The sequence below is a fragment of the Panthera uncia genome (genome assembly GCF_023721935.1).
Source record: "Panthera uncia isolate 11264 chromosome B2 unlocalized genomic scaffold, Puncia_PCG_1.0 HiC_scaffold_24, whole genome shotgun sequence".
In the NCBI taxonomy this organism is placed as follows: Eukaryota; Metazoa; Chordata; class Mammalia; order Carnivora; family Felidae; genus Panthera; species Panthera uncia.
Window position 1 is genome coordinate 98,680,294 of NW_026057580.1, and position 19,419 is coordinate 98,699,712.

Here is a 19,419-nt window from a genome sequence, read left to right on the forward strand (position 1 = left end):
ATTTTCAGTCCTTCCTTTCCTGTCAACTCCCTAATGGTTCCTCTGTTCATTCTCTTTACTTGACTTCTAGAACACTACGCTGTGCAGATTCTCTTCTTACCTCACTGGCAGCTCCTTCTCAATCTCCTCTCCTGACCCCTTCTTCTTTTTCTCAGCTTCCTAAAAGTGGGATGCACCAGGAGCCAGGTCATGCCAACTCCTCTGTAGCCATTCCTTCCTGAACTCATCGGGTCTCCTGGTTCTATATGCCATCTGTATGTCAGTCACCACCAAATTCGTATCTATTTACATGTCATGTCTACTTGGGTATCTAATAGACATCTCAAACTTAGTACGTCCAAACTGAATTCCTGAACTTGCTGCTCAAAATCATTCTCCCTGATCTTCCCTCATTTCAATGGAAAGAACTCGATTCTGGTTGCTTACATAAAAAATAATAATCACCTTCAATCTTGTCTTTATTTCATATTCCATCTGTTGGAAAATCCTGTTGGTTCCATGTTCAAAATATAAAACAGGAATCTGATTACCTCTTACTGCTATTAGGAGCTACAATTATTAGTCTCTGTTTATTCTCAGTACAGTGCCCAGCGTGTTCCTATTCCAATGAATCAAAACTCCACAGTGGCTTTCCATTTGATTCAGAATAAAAGTCACAGTCCTCAGAATGGTCTACAAGACCCTATGTGATGTGACCTGCCTCCTACTCACACCATGGTCACTTCATTCTTACTGTTTTCTCTCTTAAACACTGGTTTCAGCCATACCAGCCTCTAGCTGTGCCTTTAGTTGAAGCATCATGCTGTCTTCTTTTTTTTTTTTTTAAGTTTATTTATTTATTTATTTATTTTGAGAAAGAGAGAGAGAGAGAGAGAGAGAGAGCGCAAGCTGGGGAGGGGCAGAGAAAGGGAGAGAGAGAATCCCAAGCAAGTTCTGTGCTGTCAGCATGGAGCCTGACACCCGACTCAAACTCACAAACCGTGAGGTCATGACCTGAGCCAAATTCAAGAGTCCTGGTTGCTTAACCAACTGAACCACCCAGGTGCTCTAATAATGCCATTCTTTAAGAGTAGTAATTTGTGCTTGCTTCGGCAGCACTTACACTAAAACTGGAATTATTGAAGATTGATGGGCATGGCCTCTGTGCAAGGATGATATGTAAATTCGTGAAACATTCCATATTTTTTCAAAAAATTAAAAATAGAACTACCATATGATCCAGCAATTCCACTTCTGGGCATTTATCTGAAGAAAACGAAGACATCAGTTTGAAGACATATATGCACCCGTGTGTTTATTTCCAATATCCAAGATGTGGAAGTAACTTAAGTGTCTGTCAATAGACGAACAGATGAAGAAGATGTGCTATATATAGATAATATCACTTACCCATTAAAAAAAGAATCAAATCTTGCTATTTGTGACAACATGGGTAGACCTGGAGGATATTACGCTAAGTGAAATAGGTCAGACAGAGAAAGACAAATACCATATGGTGTCACTTACATGTGGAGTCCTAAAAGCAAAACAAATGAATAAACGAAATGGAAACAGACTCGTAAATACAGTAAACAAACTGTTGGTTCCCAGGGTAGGGAGGGGCTGGTAGATGGGTGAAACAGGTGAATGGTGTTAAGAGATACGAACTTGGAGTTAAAAAAAACTTAATGTCGTGAATATATAATATACAGCATAAGGAATACAGTCAATAATATTGTAATAGCTCTATATGATGACAAATGGTAACTAAACTTACCATGGGGATCATTTCGTAATGTATAAAAATATCGATTCACTATGATGGACACAGGATACCAATAGGATATTGTATGTCAATTATACTTCAGTAAAAAAAATAAAAATAAATAAAAGTAATAATTTGTTCAGTGATAAATGAACTAGATTCCATTTAGTATTCCTTTCTTAAATTTTAAGTTGTGAAAATATCATGACAGATTTTATGAAATAGAGAACAAAAAATTGACCTTAATTTTACTACTGTAATGCAACCGTCTTCATTTGGGTGACTATTTCCTATTTCTAATAGGGCATATCGTCTTAATCCTGACTTTTTTGCTTAGGTATATATATCATGTCTATTGATTCATATTGCTATGCCGTCATTATCACAGTAATTTTTCAAGGTTATGTAATGGTCCCTAGTGTAGCCATACCCTAGTGAGCCTAAATATTTTCCAGGTGTTAGACATTTAATTTGCTTTCAAATCTTTTTAATCATAAATAACTTTATAACGAAAACCTTTGTGTTTGTAGCTTTTTCTTGATCATTTTCCTAGGATATATTCTCAAAGGTGAAATTCTTGTTTCACACAATATGAACATAGTAATGATTCTTGATATATTGCCAACCTACTTTCCCGAGTGATTGAACCAATTTTCCGCCTCTAGCAATGTATGAAAGTGAAGTTTCACTGCACCCTTGCCTGTGATTTCTCATTTTTCCCCCTCTTTGCTGTGGACCTTGTATTATTAGCATTAAAGTGCTGGTATTCCATGCCAGTATGGGAGTTTAGAAAGCAGTTTTAGGATGTCAGGTATCTGACTCCATTTCTCTCTCAAAGAGAAGAAAGAGAATTGGTTGGATGTGTTTGATTTAATTGTCCTTTGAAGGATTGGAAAAAAGATGTCCATTGTTAGACTAATCAGTTGGAGAAATTTCGTATTTATATTAAATTAGTGTATGTGTGGGTCGCCTGGGTGACTCAGTCGGTTAAGCGGCTGACTTCAGCTCAGGTCATGATCTCACAGTCTGTGAATTCGAACCCTGCATCAGGCTCTGTGCTGGTAGCTCAGAGCCTGGAACCTGCTTCTGATTCTGTGTCTCCCTCTCTCTCTCTGCCTCTCCCCTGCTTGCTCTCTGTCTCTGTCTCTCTCTCTCAAAAATAATAAACATTTAAAAAATTTAAATTAGCGTATGTGATATCATTTGGCTAACTATTTTTACCATCACAGAGCTTTACTTTGCTACTTTAGTCTGGAACAAATTGGTTCACAAAAAGTTATTACACTTCTAAAAATCTAAAGGGACATAAGAAGCTTGGAACCTAGTTTTATACTTTCCAAACATTTTTGCCTAATCTTGGAGGATCACATAATTCCATTTTTCTCAGAATGAAATAATTGTTCCCTTAAGAGAGTTAAATTCACTTGTTCCTGCTAATGGAAGGTTGGGCACCCATCTCCATCATCCAAAGCTGTAGATAAAATAGCTAGAACTTTCCTTCACAGATTGCAGTGAATTGAAGCTGAGGGAAGAATTCTGTCTTAGAGAAGAGCTGAGAATGTTGGTAAAACTTGAGGTTAGCATCATTTTAAAAGTTAACTACTCATTCTACAACACTGAACAATTTTGAGATATGTTCACATTCACTGTCTCACCTGTGAAGTTAGTAAAATGAGAGGTTTTGTTATTAACATGCAGAGAAGTTTCAAGACAAACCCAAGGGCTCATGGTAGGTAAGGGCGTGCCTACACGGCGTGCACTGGATTGTCACACAGGCTTTTGGCTACTAATCTCTGCTTTTACTATACCGCTGAATGGTTTTTTAAATATCTCCTTATTCTTTCATACATAAATTCATTGAGGTCCTGCTTTACCCTCTAGGGAATAGATGTGTGCCTTCATAGAGGGCTCAGTCCGGTGTAGGAGTCAGGTCCGCAAAGAAGTCAGGACAGGCACGTGTGCTGAATGCTCCAGCAAAGCAGATGCCTGGAGCTGGAGAGGCTCAGAAGAGAGAGGCCTGGCCCTGCTGGGGAACAGGTGTTGTTTATACTAATAGCAAGGACGGTTTTGGTGCTGTGACGCTAAAGAGTCGGGGAGGACAACCCTTGGGAATCTCTTTGACCAATGAGGGCCAGTGAGAGCGCCAAGAAAGCACACAGATAGTGTGTCGAGAAATAACTTTTTCTTTGACGGGCTAAAGGAGATGACTCCTTCCTTCCTCAGTTGCTCAGAGCCATTCCATGCTGCTTTCTTTGCAGACCAGCTTCCTATGAACTACTCCCATTTCCTGGGAGTTGCCTTCCTTGATTCTTTCTAGTCCACTTACTCCTTTTTTCATTCATTCATCCCACATATATACCAAGCGCCGAGATCTAAACAAGGAGAAGGAGCTTTTGAAGATTTGAAGCAAAAACTTTCTGGATTGCAAAGGGCATGAGGAGGGAACACTTGGCATATTCTAGGAACAGAAATGAAGACTTTGAGACTAGAAATTAGGGTATTTTTAGTAGTTGAGATTGGAGAGCAGGGAGGGTCCAGATCTTGGTAGGAAGTTTAGAATTCATTTGAAGCCACTGGAGGGTTTTAAGCAGGAGAACCAAAAGATCTGCTTTATCTGTAATTTTAGTATTATGGTCTAGAAAATTTTAGGAAAAGTGCATCTCAGTGAACTTTGGCACTTTTTATAGAGACAGTTTGGATTATGGCTTTAGATTAAGGAAAGGAGAGGGGCGCCCGGGTAGCTCAGTTGTTTGAGCAGCTGACTCTTGATTTTGGCTCAAGTCACATGATCTCACGGTTTGCGAGTTTGAGCCCCACATCATGCATTGTGCTCACAGCGTGGAGCCTACTTAGGATTCTCTCTCAAAAATAAATAAACCAATTTGACAATAAATTATTTTTAATAAAAAAAATAAATTATTTAAAAAATAAAAAAGAAAGGAGAGGAGACAGTTGTTCCTTACAGAGGAAGGGGTGATACCAGGATTTAGTTCACACCCACATAGGTATGTCTCTTCTCCCCTTGTCTCAGTGCAGAGTAACGAGTTGCCAATTTAGGACAGAAGCGGATGTCAGGATTCCTCTGCTTCTTCCAGAGTTCCTCAGACCTTATTTTCATATCAAGTGACTTTAAGATCCTGCCCATGTCGGTGCTGCCAGAAGTAACTGATGTTACTCAGCCACTCCAGTGAGCCGATGCCATGTTCATGACGAAAATGAACAGCAGCTGATTGACTTGAGAGACTTTCAGACTTAAGGCACCCCAGTCACTTGTTTATGCAGACAGTCCCTGACATCACGATGGTGGACTTACAGTTTTTCGACTTTGTGATGGTGCAAAAGCCATAGGAATTCAGGAGAAACTATATTTCGAATTTTGAATTTGGATCTTTTCCTGGGCTAGTGTTATGCAGGATGTCCCCTTCCATGATCCTTGGCAATCGTAGCCACAGCCCCCAGCCCACCATGCAGTCACAAAAGGGCCAAGGACGGATCCTGTTGACAACCATTCTGTTCCCATGCGACCATTCTGCTTTTCACTTTCAGTACAATGTTTAATAAATTACATGAGACCGCCAACTTCATTCTAAAATAGCCTTTGTATTAGATGATTTTGCCCAGTTGTAGGCTACTGTAGGTGTTCTGAGCACATTTAAGTTATGATGTTTGGTAGATTAGGTATATTCAATGCATTTTTTTAAATGTTTGTTTATTTTTGAGAGAGGGAGACACACAGAATCCAAAGTAGGCTCCAGGCCCCCGAGCTGTCAGCACAGAGCCAGACACAAGGCTCAAACTCATGAACCGTGAGATCATGACCTGAGCCAAAAATTGGATGCTTAACTGACTGAGCCCCCCGGGTGCCCCTCAGTGCATTTTTTGACTTATGATGTTTTGAACTTACAGTATCCAGACATAACCCCATCATAAGTGAAGGAAGATCTGTTCCTTCTCATCTCTTAATTTCCTTTCCTTCCCAATTATAGCAAGTGGAGAGAAGTGTTCCTAGACATTACAGGAGGATCATTGAGAATCTCTCTCTAGCATTGAAAGTTGAATAAGGAGATATTTACCCTGTTGCCAGAAACGCCTAAGAATACCAGTAAGTGGCCAAACAGCATGCTGAGTTTGAAAGGGGCCCAGAAATGATAGGAAAGGTGGACTCTGCTAAACAGGATGTTGGGCTGGGAGAAATTCTGTTGAGAATGAAAACACTGGTTTTAGTAGTTAAAGTCTGATATTTGAATCAGGTCTTCATCAATCAGACATTCCAGGACTTCATTTAGCTTAAACGAGCATTCGGAAGCTGCTTCACAGGGAAAACCATGGGAGACTAGATTACTTCACCTGTTCATTCTGTTTCCTTGAATTGCTTTTCCCTTAATTACCTTGAATCTAATTCCGGTCTCTTTTTCAACACACAGTTCACATGTTTTTGGAAAGGTTGCTTGTGCCTCCTTTACCTCCCTCCACCTTCTGTCTCTTTCCTCAGTGCCCTGTTTGTACTTCTCTCAAAGATTTGTGGCACGTCACACATGGTGATCAGCATTCTCCTCTCTTCTGTCGACTGTAAGTTCCTGAAGGACTGGGATCATTGTGTATGAATTGCTGTCTACTCTTGTGTTTGGCATATTTCTTTCAGATTATCTGAATTTAATATCTTTTAAATTGTCTTTGTTGGTGGAAATCTTTGTTGGAAAACTCTGTCATATGCTCTTATGCCACCTTACGATGAGAGAGAAGTTGAACATTTTCTTATGGCCATGGGACATTGTGCTCTTCATTCATTACTTTTGACTTGGAGGTATTTGAGACCATATGTCCTCGTATTAAAAACTTCAGAGCATGTAACTTTTAAAATACAGTTTCAAGGGCACCTGGGTGGCTCAGTTGGTTGAGCATCCAGCTTCAGCTTAGGTCATCGTCTTGCGGTCCGTGGGTTCGAGCCCTGCATCAGGCTGTGTGCTGACAGCTCAGAGCCTGGAGCCTGCTTCAGATTCTGTGTGTGTGTGTCTCTCTCTCTGCCCCTCCCCATCACACTCTGTCTCTCTCTCTCTCTCTTCCCAAAAATAAGTAAACATTAAAAAAAATAATGAATAAAAGACAATACAGTTTCAGTTTTGGTTTTTGAAATGATTTTGTATCTTCCTCCTTCTTATAGCTGATCTGGTCTAGTGCTTACAGGCCAGAGCTTGATTTCACATGTGCTTGCCCAGAGTAGGGATTGAAGTCTTTGGACTATTAGAATGGAAAACGCATAAGCTTTGTGGTAAGGCTGTCACAGAGAGCATTCTTAGGTTAATGGCCAGACCTTGAGTCAGCAAGGTAACTAGATGTCTGCGGTATAAGAAATATGTAGTTACTAGGTGCCTTTCCTGTCAACCACAAAGACTTACTTCCCTCTAACTTTCATGATAGGAAACATTTTTCCAGAAGCTATCACCCTCATCCTTTGTGTAGCCGGCTCTGACAGTGCCAGCCTGCTAAGCCAGGCAAGCACTTCCCTCAGGGCTTTTGTATTTGCAGTTCTCCCTGCCTCCTCTTTTGCCAGATAGTCTCATGGCTGGCTTCCTCACTTCCTTCAGCTCTTTCTTCAAATATCACTGTCTTTGAGATGCGTTCCTACCCCAACCCTCCCTTTCCCCTTTATCCTGTGTGGTAGATTGTTACGACAGTGAATCATGATTCTGTATATCTTGGCCCCTCTGATGTGGATCATTGCTGTTCCCCTCACCAAGAAATGCATTGTATCTCCCCATTCTCTTGAGTCTATGTGGGTCCTCAAGACTTGCTTCCAGCAATAGAATGTGGCCGAAGTGCAAATTCTAGAACTGCATTGTCTTATGTGGTAACCCTTAGCTATATGTGACCATTTATATTTAAATTAAATCAATTATAACGAGATAAAATTTAGAATCCAGTTCTTCGATTATATTAGGCATATTTCAAGTACCACATGGTCGCAAGCAACCAGTGGTTACCATATTGGACAACATGGTTTTGTAACATTGTTATCATTGCTGAAATGTTCTAGAGGGCAGAGCTGCTCTAGAGCCAATGTCTTAAGAGATCTTGCAGCTTTCACTCTGCTCTTTGGGAACACTAATTACCAGGCTTTGAAGGAGCCCTGTCCAACCTACTGTGCATTTAGAGGACCACACAGAGGGAAACTGAGGTATGCCAGCCAGTAGCTCACAATAATTTCCAGACATGTGAATGAGCTCGGCTTGGACTCACAACCCCAGTTAAACCACAGATGACTATAGCCACGGGAGTAATCTTTGGTGGCACCAGCAGAAGACCTGATCAAATTGCCAATCCAAAGAATCATGAAAAATAAGTTGTCATTGTTTTAAGCCAATGCGTTTCAGATGGCTTTGATGCACACTAGTAATAACAGACTCAACCTTCGATGTAATGACTGCAATAGTTTTGAAACTTTGTCCTATGCAGTTAGTTACCTCATGGATCAGGTTGTGGGCAAAAAAGTGAAGATGGAGTGAGCCCATACCACCCCTTTCAGTGAACTCTGTTACTTGTTTATCCAGGGAGAAAAGAAAATATTTGCTATTAATTAAACAATGATCAACAATAAAGTAAAATACTTAGTAGTTACTAGCTGATAATTAGATGATAGGAAGGGCTGGCTCAATCTGTGGAGCGTAAGACTCTTGATATCGAGGTTGTAATTTCAAGCCTCATGTTGGATGAAGACATTTACTTAATAAAATCTTTAAAAAAGTACTTCTGTAATTAGGCGATAGGCAAAAACTAACCTTGCCTCAAAAAATTATTTGGTCAAATCCAGAGCGAAATGGAATCCAGTGGTTATTCCAATTTAGAATAATCGCATGTGGGAGACTTCGTTATATTTTGCTCTTCTATGTTGTGGAATCCTACCAGGTATTTAATCTGAAAGCAGTTCTTCCTTTATTCCTTATTCCCTAAGCAGTTATTGAGTACTTCCTATATATGTCTAGGCAAGCACTGAAGAGAATTTCTAATGATTAAGATGTGAGCCTTACCCTAGAAGAACTGACAATGTAATGGAGGGGACAGATGCATGGTGACAAAATATCAGCATGAGCTGTGTTAGAGAAGTAGGAAGTGCTCCAGAAACTCTGAGAGTGGGAGCATACTGAACATACACAATGAGCTATTACTTTGCAGATGGGTGGGGAGAGAGGATAGAAATAAACACATGACCTAGGGAACTTTTGTGGGAGAAAGAACAGAATTATTATTTTAATAATAACTTTATTGAGATATTATTCATAGTATAAAATTCAAATGACCAGTTCAGTAGCTGTTAGTGTATTCACAGGATGGTATAACCATCATCACTGTCCAAATTTAGAACATTATCCCCCAAGAGACACCCCGTACCCATGACCAGTCACTCCCCCACTCTTCTCCCAACTGTCCAGCACTAAGCAACCACTGTTCTACTTTCTGTCTCTATACGCTTACCTATTTGGACATTTCATAGTAATGGGCTTCTGTGCCTTGCTTCTTTCACTTAGCATAACATTTTCAAAGTTCATCCATGTTGTAGCATGTGTCAGTATATCATTCATCTTTATTGCTGAAGAAGATTTTCATTTTTTGGATATACAGCATTGTGTTTATCTGGTCGCCAGTTGATGTTTGGGCTGTGTTGACAATTTTGGCTATTACGAATAATATTGCTGTGAACATCCATGTACGAATTTTTATGTAGACTTAAACTTTCAGTCCTCTTGGGTATATACCTAGAAGTGGACTTGCTGGGTCATATAGTAACCCTTTGTTAAACGTTTGAAGGAACCGCCAAATTGTTTTTCAAAGTGGCTGCACCATTTTATCATTCCACCAGCAGTATGTGAGGGTTCCAACCTCTTCACATCTTTGCCAATCCTTGTTATTGCCTGAGAACAGGATTGTTTTGAATGAAAATATAAAGTCATTAAAACAGAAAAATTCCTATCAGGTTATGCTATACTCAAGGCAGCCCACATAGAAGTTATGTGATATTAGAACCTACAGCTGAATGCCACTTTGTAGCTCTGTATACAAAACAACTCTGTTGGAGTCTAATTATCTTATCATTAATGTTCACCAGGTGGCTAGGAAATGCTGGTTTTCTTTTATGTCTAAGTGAGAGGTAAAAGGTGGTGAAATGATTATATGTGCATACTGTTCAAAGTTAAACCCATTTCTGACATGCAATTAAATATAATTGAAATAGGACAAATTGAATAGCAAAATTAAATTTGCAAAATATTGTGGAACAGATATTATTAAATGTATGCTCTTTAGGGTCTTTGGTTGGTGACTTGGCATTGGGGCTTGAGCCCCACATTTTTCCTTACTTGGCATGATTCCCACCTGCCTGCACTTGCCTCTTCTACTCCCCTACCTTGGCATGTCAAAGGAGTTCACGAGACATTCCCCTGCCAACGCCCTATGCAGAGAGGGTGTTTCAAAAAGTGCTGAAGTTTAATGTGGTTAGGAAGGAAAATAGATTCTCCACCTCTGGAGGGGGGTTTCTCAGACTCAGATTTGTTTTTCATGAATCTAGGAGACTTGACTATGATATCGTAAAAACCAGAAATGTAAATATGACAGTCATTACCCCACCACCACCACCACCACCTTGTCCAGCTCTTCACTGGCTTCCCAGTGCCCATTATTAGTTGTCTCCGATGCTTAGTGAGGACATCATACAGTGGTTTTTGTGACCTGATACCTGCTGGGCTCTTCAGCACTTAGTGTTTGTAGTTCCCTAAGTGCACACACTGACATACTCCTTTATTCTTCTGCCAGCATTTAGTTTCCTCTTTTGAAAGTACTCTTGTCTCTCTTGTCTCTCTTTCCTCCACCAGGAAGCAATTCTAAGCCCCCTAGCTCTACTAGGTCCCAAAACACTGATGCGGGTGCTTTGTTTACCACAGTGAAAAACAAAAACCAACCAAACAAACAAAAACCCAGAAAATGTCCTTGGACTTGTGGAGCTTATACTGTCTCTGAGAGAAACAGACAATAGACAATAGTCATACTAACTAAACACCTACCTTGCATAGTAGAAGATGTTGGGAAATGTAGCAGATGGGAGGGTTAGAATTCTACATTAAATAGCATGGGTGGGTGGGCCTCACTGAGAAGGCCTCTTGGGATAAGGAATATGCTGTGTGGATACCTGGAGAAAGAGCCTTCTGGGCAGAGTAAACAGCCAGCCAGTGAAATTGCCCGTCATGACGTCATCTGTGTTAGAGTGATAAAAGTCCAGCCGTCAAGGAAGTTGACAGGCTAGTTTTCCCAAGTATCCTTCCTGTAGACAAACATATATTTCCATTCAGAGGTTTGAAAATCTAAAAATAGTTCTAACCCAGATTTCTCCTATGCCATTTCCCCTCTCCACACCCCTCAATGCACATTTTGTGGACTAATAATAATCCAGAACTCCCAGCTGGGCCCTGCTGCACACCTAAGTCATATGGATCATATTATATTCTTTTTCCACCATGAGATCAGGATTCACCCTCTGTGAAATATGTGACCCTAATCATTTTATGTTTCCAGAGGACCGGGTCTGCTTCTGTCCTCCATTCTCTGAGTCACATTCCTTTACGTTCTGTCCTCTCTCAGGTTTTAATTCCCTTCCACATCATCACCCAGTTGGTGTTCCCTGGTTTCTCTTTAGTGCCACGTCTGTAAATACTGCCTGTGAATCCTCACCCTATTTGCTCAACCGGAAGGAGGAGATGTTCCAGCTCCTTCAGCTTCCCCGTTAGCAGCTTGCCCTAAATAGGGTCATGTCTGGGACTTCACTTCCCGAAAGAAGAAACCTAGCAGAGCCCTTGCACATTATTGTAAGAATCTTTACCTCTCCCAAATTTACTGGTTAGATTGGGGCTTGGGGAATAAATACTCTTGATCACTAAAATTTTTATAAGTCTGATACATTACCCACTGGTTTTCAGTGCTGTCTTTTCAGCAACATGTTCTTTCATACCATTATTTCATATTTTATATTTCCAGGTGCTTCAGGAAGTAAATACTAGGAGTACTTTCATTTATCTGGAGCTTCTTGCTATAACACAGTAATCTAAATTTAAAGAATAGCCTCAAAACCCGGAAATGTGTACAGATATTTCTGCATTAAAATGTGTTTTCCCCATTTCTCTTCTGTCTCTTTTATTTCCACGTATCAGAAACTTTAAATGTCAGAAGATTGTCTTGTTTGTCTTGAATGTCACATCTTGGGACTCCTTCACAAGCTGCATTTCTTAATAGAAACAGTGAAAGCTCTGTCACATAGTTATTTAATGCCCCTCGATGCTAGCGGATGTGGGGATTTATTGACCTGTGCTTGCTTCACAGTCTGTCTTTGGTTATATGGATGCTGTGTAAATGTATCTACGGGTTTTAGAGCAAGTTTTAATTCATCCTATATCCTGTGCGTTATTACTGTGTCTAAATTGCGGGTGGGTGCTCTTTTGTTGTTGTTCACTCTCTCCTTTTCATATAAATTTTTGGTCAAGATAATAATTGTAAATAGTTTAAAAGTCTAATAGCACTTACAGTGCTTATCACAAAATCCAACGTTCTGTCACTCATCTCCCTTCACCCTTGCCCACCAGTGATGTTCTCTTTCAAACTCATCACTGGTGTTTTTCTGGTGTTTAGCTCCGGTTTTTCACATCAGATGATTATTCTGGGTTTCTAGATTTTTTTTTCTTTCATCTCTTGTGGACGATGAGGATTTAGCCTGCAAATACCCTGTCATCCCAACATATGTCAAATGCCATTTAAAAAAAGCAGTTGTGTTCAGAAGCCAAAATTTTATTGATTCTAAAATAGTAGTACAATGCAGTATTTTAGAAAATGAAAACAGAGTTTTAATAATGCATTGTCAGGGAACTGCACTAAAAGCAAAATATTATTAGAGCCACTAGGTGTTTCTGTGTATAATTTTAAGAGGATAACAATAATATTAGAAACAATTTTGATTTAGCTGTAGCATTCAGATAGTACGTGAGAAAATCTTCATTTCCTCTTACCTTGCAATAGTCAGTGAGTGAGCTTTGTTTTTAAACTCTAGTCAATTTGAGTCTTAATCACCAAACATTTTATGGGAGCAGAGGTGAAAGTTTAACCCTACTTAAAAGAACAAGAGTACTAAAGGCAGACTTCTGAGAATATAAATTTGCATGAAAAACTTCACAAGGGAAAAATCATAATTGCCTCAGCGTGAGAGATGGGACGTATTTGAAGATAATTGGAGACTGTCTTTTATGTGTTCTCTTTGGTTTAGTTTTGATTTCATGTACTTTAATTTGTTTCTATCTCTTAGTTTTTTTCTTTAATATATTCTGAAGAATGTAAAGCACTTCTGAGGATCTCATTACTACTTGTGAAATTGCCTTCTTCAGTACCACTGGATGTAATTTTTTTTGTCAGTCTTACAAGAAAAAGGTATCTTTGAACAGGCTGTTCTAGTTTAGCAATCTGACAGTAGTGATAACCCTAAAAGTGCATTTTGTGTAAGTTCAAATATACTGTAACAATTTCTCTTAGGTGAATATTGTAAAGATTCTTGTTTTGCATATTTAAGTCCTGTCATGTTTTTGCTTTTATATATATTTCATCATTAATGCGTGTAAAAATTGTATTTTCACTTCTAACTTTGCTTAAATGGTTATGAGTCATTCTGTCATTCCCTTGATAAGTATGATCAGAAGTAGTTTCATTGGAGATGTTCCATTACTTGGTGAACACAGTAGTTACAAATTCAACTTTTGCTTCTCTTTGCAAAGGCCCTGAAACGTGAGTTAAAGGAGAAAGAGTATTCTGTCCTGAATGCAATAGACCAAGCTCGAGTTTTCCTGGCTGATCAGCCAATTGAGGCCCCTGAAGAACCAAGAAGAAACCTACAATCAAAAACAGGTGAGATTGGTTTCTTTCATACATCATAAAACACATGTGAGGAGAACAAAAACCTGAAATAAAGTAGGAGATTTTCTTACGGTATTTCAGCATCTAATAGTAAAATTTTACCTCTCAGTGTTATTTTAATCAAATATGTCATTATTTAACAAATATCTAGATTTTTAAATTAAAAATGAAATGGCTGTATAATTCATATCCTTATTTTAAAAGGAAATTAACTGCAGAAGAATAGATTTAGGAAAAGGCATCCTGTAACTAACAATTTCTTGGAGAAAGAAAAATTTACATTTCTTATATTTAAGCAAATTGATAACTTTAAGCAAAGTGATAATTATAAGTGGAAGAGTGGTATTTAAAATACAATATATATAAGTATTGAAATACCCACAAAGATTTTTTTAAACTTCTAGTTTTCCAGATAACTTTTTAAAATAAGACACTAAAGCACCTTTCTTTTACAAGCAGACAATAGAGTTTATTTAAATTAAAATAAACCCGGGGCGCCTGGGTGGCGCAGTCGGTTGGGCGTCCGACTTCAGCCAGGTCACGATCTCGCGGTCCGTGAGTTCGAGCCCCGCGTCAGGCTCTGGGCTGATGGCTCAGAGCCTGGAGCCTGTTTCCGATTCTGTGTCTCCCTCTCTCTCTGCCCCTCCCCCGTTCATGCTCTGTCTCTCTCTGTCCCAAAAATAAATAAACGTTGAAAAAAAAAAAATTTAAAAAAAAATAAAAAAAAAATAAATTAAAATAAACCCATTTATGTACTATTTATGCACTTTGACTTAAAGTTGAAACAGTAACTAACTCATTAGCAAATAGCAGTCAATCACACAGTAAATTTAAGAGATGAATTTTGGGGCCAACATAGATCTTCATTATGATTTTTCACTGTTGTCAATAAAAGCATTCTGATGCATTTTTAAAACAAGCATACCATTCAGACTATTTAAAAAATTAAAAAAAAAATTATTTTAGAGAGAGGGAGAGCACAGGTGAGGGAGAGGGATAGAGGGAGAGAGAGACTCTTAAGCAGGCTCCATGCTCAGCCTGGAGCCTGACATGGGGCTCGATCCCATGACCCTGGGATCATGACCTGAACTGAAATCAAGAGTTGAACGTTCAACCACCTGAGCCACCCAGGCACCCCTGAAAATATTTTTTCATCCCTCACTTTACATAGTGCAGGCAGATCTGAAAGACTTCTTCATGCTGTGTCCCACAGCATAATTCATGAGCATTTATTACTTGTAAGGAAAGTACAGGTGGAAAATGCTTTCTTTGACTGTAGCCAAACTGGATCAGATATTTGGACAAGTAGCCATTTTCCTCCTCACCCTTTCTCAGAGTAGGGTCTGAGAAATTTCAGTCTGAATAAATTTCCCATCAAGATCATGATGTTCCTTTCACTCATATGCAGAATTTGAGAAACTTAACAGATGACCGTAGGGGAAGGGAAGGAAAAATAAGATACAAACAAAGAGGGAGGCAAACCATAAAAGACAAATACAGAGAACAAACTGAGGGTTGATGAGGGTGGGGGGTTAAGAGGGTGGGAAAATGGGTGATGGGCATTAAGGAGGGCACTTGTTGGGATGAGCACTGGCTGTTGTATGTAAGTGATGAATCATGGGAATCTCCTCCTGCAGCCAGACTATAGTATGTTAGCTAATTTGACAATTAAAAAAACATCATGATGTTCTTTGCCCTTTAAACCTAGTTTTATATGTATGTCTGTGTACACACATACACACACACACACACGCACACACACACACAGCATACCTATATTTTCTAGCATTCATTTTTAAAAGTTTTTAAAAAGTGTTTATTTTTGAGAGAGAGAGAGAACACAAGCAGGGGAGGGGCAGAGAGAGAGGGAGAGGGAGAGAGGGAGAGGGAGAATCCCAAGCAGGCTCCACGCTGGCAGCACGGAGCCCCATACAGGGCTCGAACCCACAACTGTGAGATCATAACTAGAGCCAAAATCAAGAGTTGGACGTTCAACCGACAGCCACTCAGACGCCCCTTCTAGCATTCATTTTTATTTTCTGCTGGTAGCATCATTGTCTTTCCAGTCAGCCTACTGGGGACTTAAGCCATTGTTGGGCCTCCACTTCCAACAAACCCCTCAGTGTGCAAATCCCTCGTAATTGTTACGTCTCACTTTGAAGAAGTATTCCTTCTGAGTACGCTGTTGTATATGTATCACACACACACACACAACATGCATACACACACATAGTAGGTGCTTACTGTACAGTTGCTGAATGAAAGCATGCATGCATGTGCTGAGCACCTGTGGGGATGCTTGGGCCTTGAGGAGGTTCAGGGAAGAGGGAGGACCACCTGGGGCAGGATCATCACAATCAGCGTTCCCCAGTGAGGAACAGAGTGGCTTTGCCTGGGCAGCTGGTAGGAGTGGGGAGCTTGTCCGTGTTGTCTGGTGCAGATTACAGAGGACCTGGAAAGTCGGACAGAACATTTCAACTTAACACAACAAGAAAAAAGGCACCATTAACAATTGTTGTTAAGCTTGGAAGAAAAAATAAGTTCACTTGTCTCACCTTTTCCAATTTAAAGTCCACCTTAAACCTGCTTTTCTCGTCCTTGCTTCCCTAGCACTTTCCAGAGAATAGAGGAAATGTTTTTGTAATAAACTGCTTCATAGCAATAAAAAAATGTTATCATATCACTAAAGCTTCACTTTACTATAAATTTTCCTTCTCAGTGGTTAGTTAGTCTAAAGGATAAGATCATATTGCTTTCTTGAGTTCTTATTTTGCTGATACATTTGGGATGTTGCCAAGCCCCATGTCCGATACTATACTGGGGGCAAGAGAAAGAGTCATCAATGTAACTCTATGATTTTCTTGTGATTTGGTTTTTTATGATTAGCAACTTTTATACTTTCTTTCCCATTATTGTTTTCTGCAGCGCTAGCTGATGTTACCTGCTGGTAAAAGTAAATGAAAGAAAATTATCCAAAATAGCTTTTATACTTTTGTTGTTCACCATGAATTAGATAGAGCTGCTATCAGAAATAGCATTTGAACATTAGTTGTCTTGTGTGATGCTACCTGAAGTACTCCCTGTTGGAGGGGTAGAGCAGGGAAGATAGAAAGATTTTTTATTCTATTTAATATGCTGTGTGTACCGTGCCATTGGGACACTCCAAAATGGACCCATCTCTTTACTTTTCAGTAACTAGTTCAGAAAATACTTCTCTGCATGATTTTTCTTTTTTAAATGCCTTTTCTTCTTCCAGTTCTTTTTTTTTTCTTTTTTTTTTCTATTGTCAATTTTTTTAAGGGGGGGTGGGGGGGGGGGGGGGGGGTAACCCGTGGTGTTTTACTTGAGGGCTGTGTATCACAGGTATGAGTTGTTCTCAGGCTTCTGTCTTATTAATTGATAAATGCTATTAAAAAGAAGCAAAGTAATTATTTCAACTAAATGATAAGTTGCTGATAAAGAGTCTCATCGGGTATGCTCTGCTAGATATTTCCATTCTTTCCCCAGTTTTTTGGGGATATAAGTGACATATAACATTCTGTGAGTTTAAGGTGTACAACATAATGATTAGATGTATGTGTATATTGTGAAACAGTCACCACAATAAGTCTAGCTAATATCCATCACCACACACAGTTACAAATTGTATTCCCTTGTGATGAGAACTTTTAAGATCTACTCTCTCATCATCTTTCAAGGATGTATATTTAAAATATTTAAAGATCACTGTTAATGTTACTGCCTTACCTTAAGCCCTTGCCATTTTTTGTTAGTACTACTGTTACTTCTTTTTTGTTTTTAAACATTTATTTATTTTTTAGAGAGAGAGGGAAGAGACAGTGCTTGTTCATGTGGGGGAGGGGCAGAGAGACACAAGGACAGAGAGTCCCAACTGGGCTCTGCAGAGAGCCTGATGCGGGGTTTGAACTCACGAACTGTGAGATCATGACCTGAGCCAAAGTCATGTGCCCAACCGCCTGAGCCACCCAGGCGCCTCTCTTGTTAGTTCTTTCTTAATTGTTATCTCTGCATCAACATAGACACTACAGTGATATATCTGAAACTCCGAACTGGCATTTGTTCCCCTGGTTTAAAAACCACCAGTAGCGCCTGTGATAACATCTGAGCTCCTTCACTGGGCCCACAAGGCTGGACAGGGATTTGGCCTCAGTTTTCCCATGTGGCAGCGTCTTATCTCTCTCTCTGCCCCCAAACTGATGCCCATTTGCCACCAAACTACTAGTGATGTTCTGCAGGCAATGGTTTTCCTTGTCTTTATCCTGTGGCTTACTGTCCTGTTTTGTTTTTGTTTTGTGTGTGTGTGTGTATGTGTGTGTTTTCTGTGTGTGGGTCTGTCTTACCTGAATTCTGACTCCTTCCTTGTTTGCCCACTCAGCCCCTGCTCATCCTCTCCCAGCCAGTGAAGGCTCAGTGTCTTTCGGGGTCCTTTTCTCTCCCAGCTCTCTTCCATGCCTCCCTGGAGGGTCTCTCCGGGATCTCTCTGACTGTGTTACCGGTATCTGTGTCTGGAGCTCAGCCCTCCCCGTACTTAGAGACCTTTCTCACTTACTGAGAATCTGACTATGCAAAATTATCTGAGCAACCAAGATAGATATTATATAGCAAATGCAGTGAAGATCCTTAGTTTTACTCAGGGAAAAGCTGCTCTCTCAGAGGTATTAGCTCTTACTTTAGATGCTGTTGTAAGTAGTTTCACTTGTTTCCCAGTGAATTGTGGGCATGTGGCAAATGGAAAGGACAGGACACGGAAAAGGGTGACCGTGAGCAATGATTGCCGGCAGTGACAGCAATGAGGAGAAAGAAATTATAAAAAGGATATATGACACTTCTAAACTAATGCAAAACAGAGTAGTCTTTGGGGCTTTTTACAATAAAAGAAAAACTGAAGCTATGAATTATGGTCTATTTATTTTTGAAGACAGAATGTAAATCAGTTAAGAGAAGGCATAGGAATTTATGCTCTGTTTTAGTTTATTTCCTTTTAAAACGGCAACCGTAAAAATACAGAGCTGAAGAGGTAAAGTGTAGCTGTCTGGAACACTGACTGCCCAGAATAACTCATTCCCCTTATACGTGGTTATTAGGTAAATATAATTTTAATTGAACTAGAATCATCTGAATAATTAAAGAAATTTTACAAAGTTCACAACTTTGTCAGTATCCCTTTGTCTGGTTTGAACAATATGGAGCTGTTTAATTTGATTTCATCTGTATTGTGTCAATACAGTAATTTTCCTTTTAACACAATCGAATTGTGTTTCATTTGATTTTAGTCACCTGGTTTATATCTGTTAAAAGGTAGAATAAGACAGTAAATGTCTTGTCCTTTGTATTGTTTTTTGTACTTCTAAACCACTTTTGTATTCTCTTAACTATCCCAATAAGTCAGGCAGATAGAGCAGCACGCCTTTTCTTTCTTTCTTTTCTTTTTTCCTTCTTTCCTTCTTTCCTTTCTTTCTCTTTCTTCTTTCCTTCCTTCCTTCCTTCCTTCCTTCCTTCCTCCCTCCCTCCCTCTCCCTCCCTTTCTTTCTTTCTTTCTTTCTTTCTTTCTTTCTTTTCCTTCCTTCCTCTTTCTTCCTTCCTTCCTTCCTTCCTTCCTTCCTTCCTCCCTCCCTCCCTCTCCCTCCCTCCCTTTCTTTCTTTCTTTCTTTTCCTTCCTTCCTCTTTCTTTCTTTCTTTCTTTCTTTCTTTCTTTCTTTCTTTCTTTCTTTCTTTCT

General features: G+C 39.5%; 1 protein-coding gene and 1 non-coding gene across 7 annotated transcripts in view; both read left to right on the plus strand.

Moving 5' to 3' along the window:
• UTRN (utrophin) overlaps positions 1-19,419 on the plus strand; it is a 408,075-nt gene that overhangs the window by 279,971 nt on the left and 108,685 nt on the right. For all 6 annotated transcript variants that reach the window (XM_049653027.1, XM_049653026.1, XM_049653028.1 and 3 more), the window contains one exon: positions 13,543-13,672. In XM_049653027.1, the coding sequence (XP_049508984.1) occupies positions 13,543-13,672 (130 nt within the window). The remainder of the gene's footprint in view (positions 1-13,542; positions 13,673-19,419) is intronic.
• On the plus strand, positions 1,080-1,186 carry LOC125939190 (U6 spliceosomal RNA). The gene has a single exon (XR_007462953.1). It is a non-coding gene; the product is annotated as a U6 spliceosomal RNA (small nuclear RNA).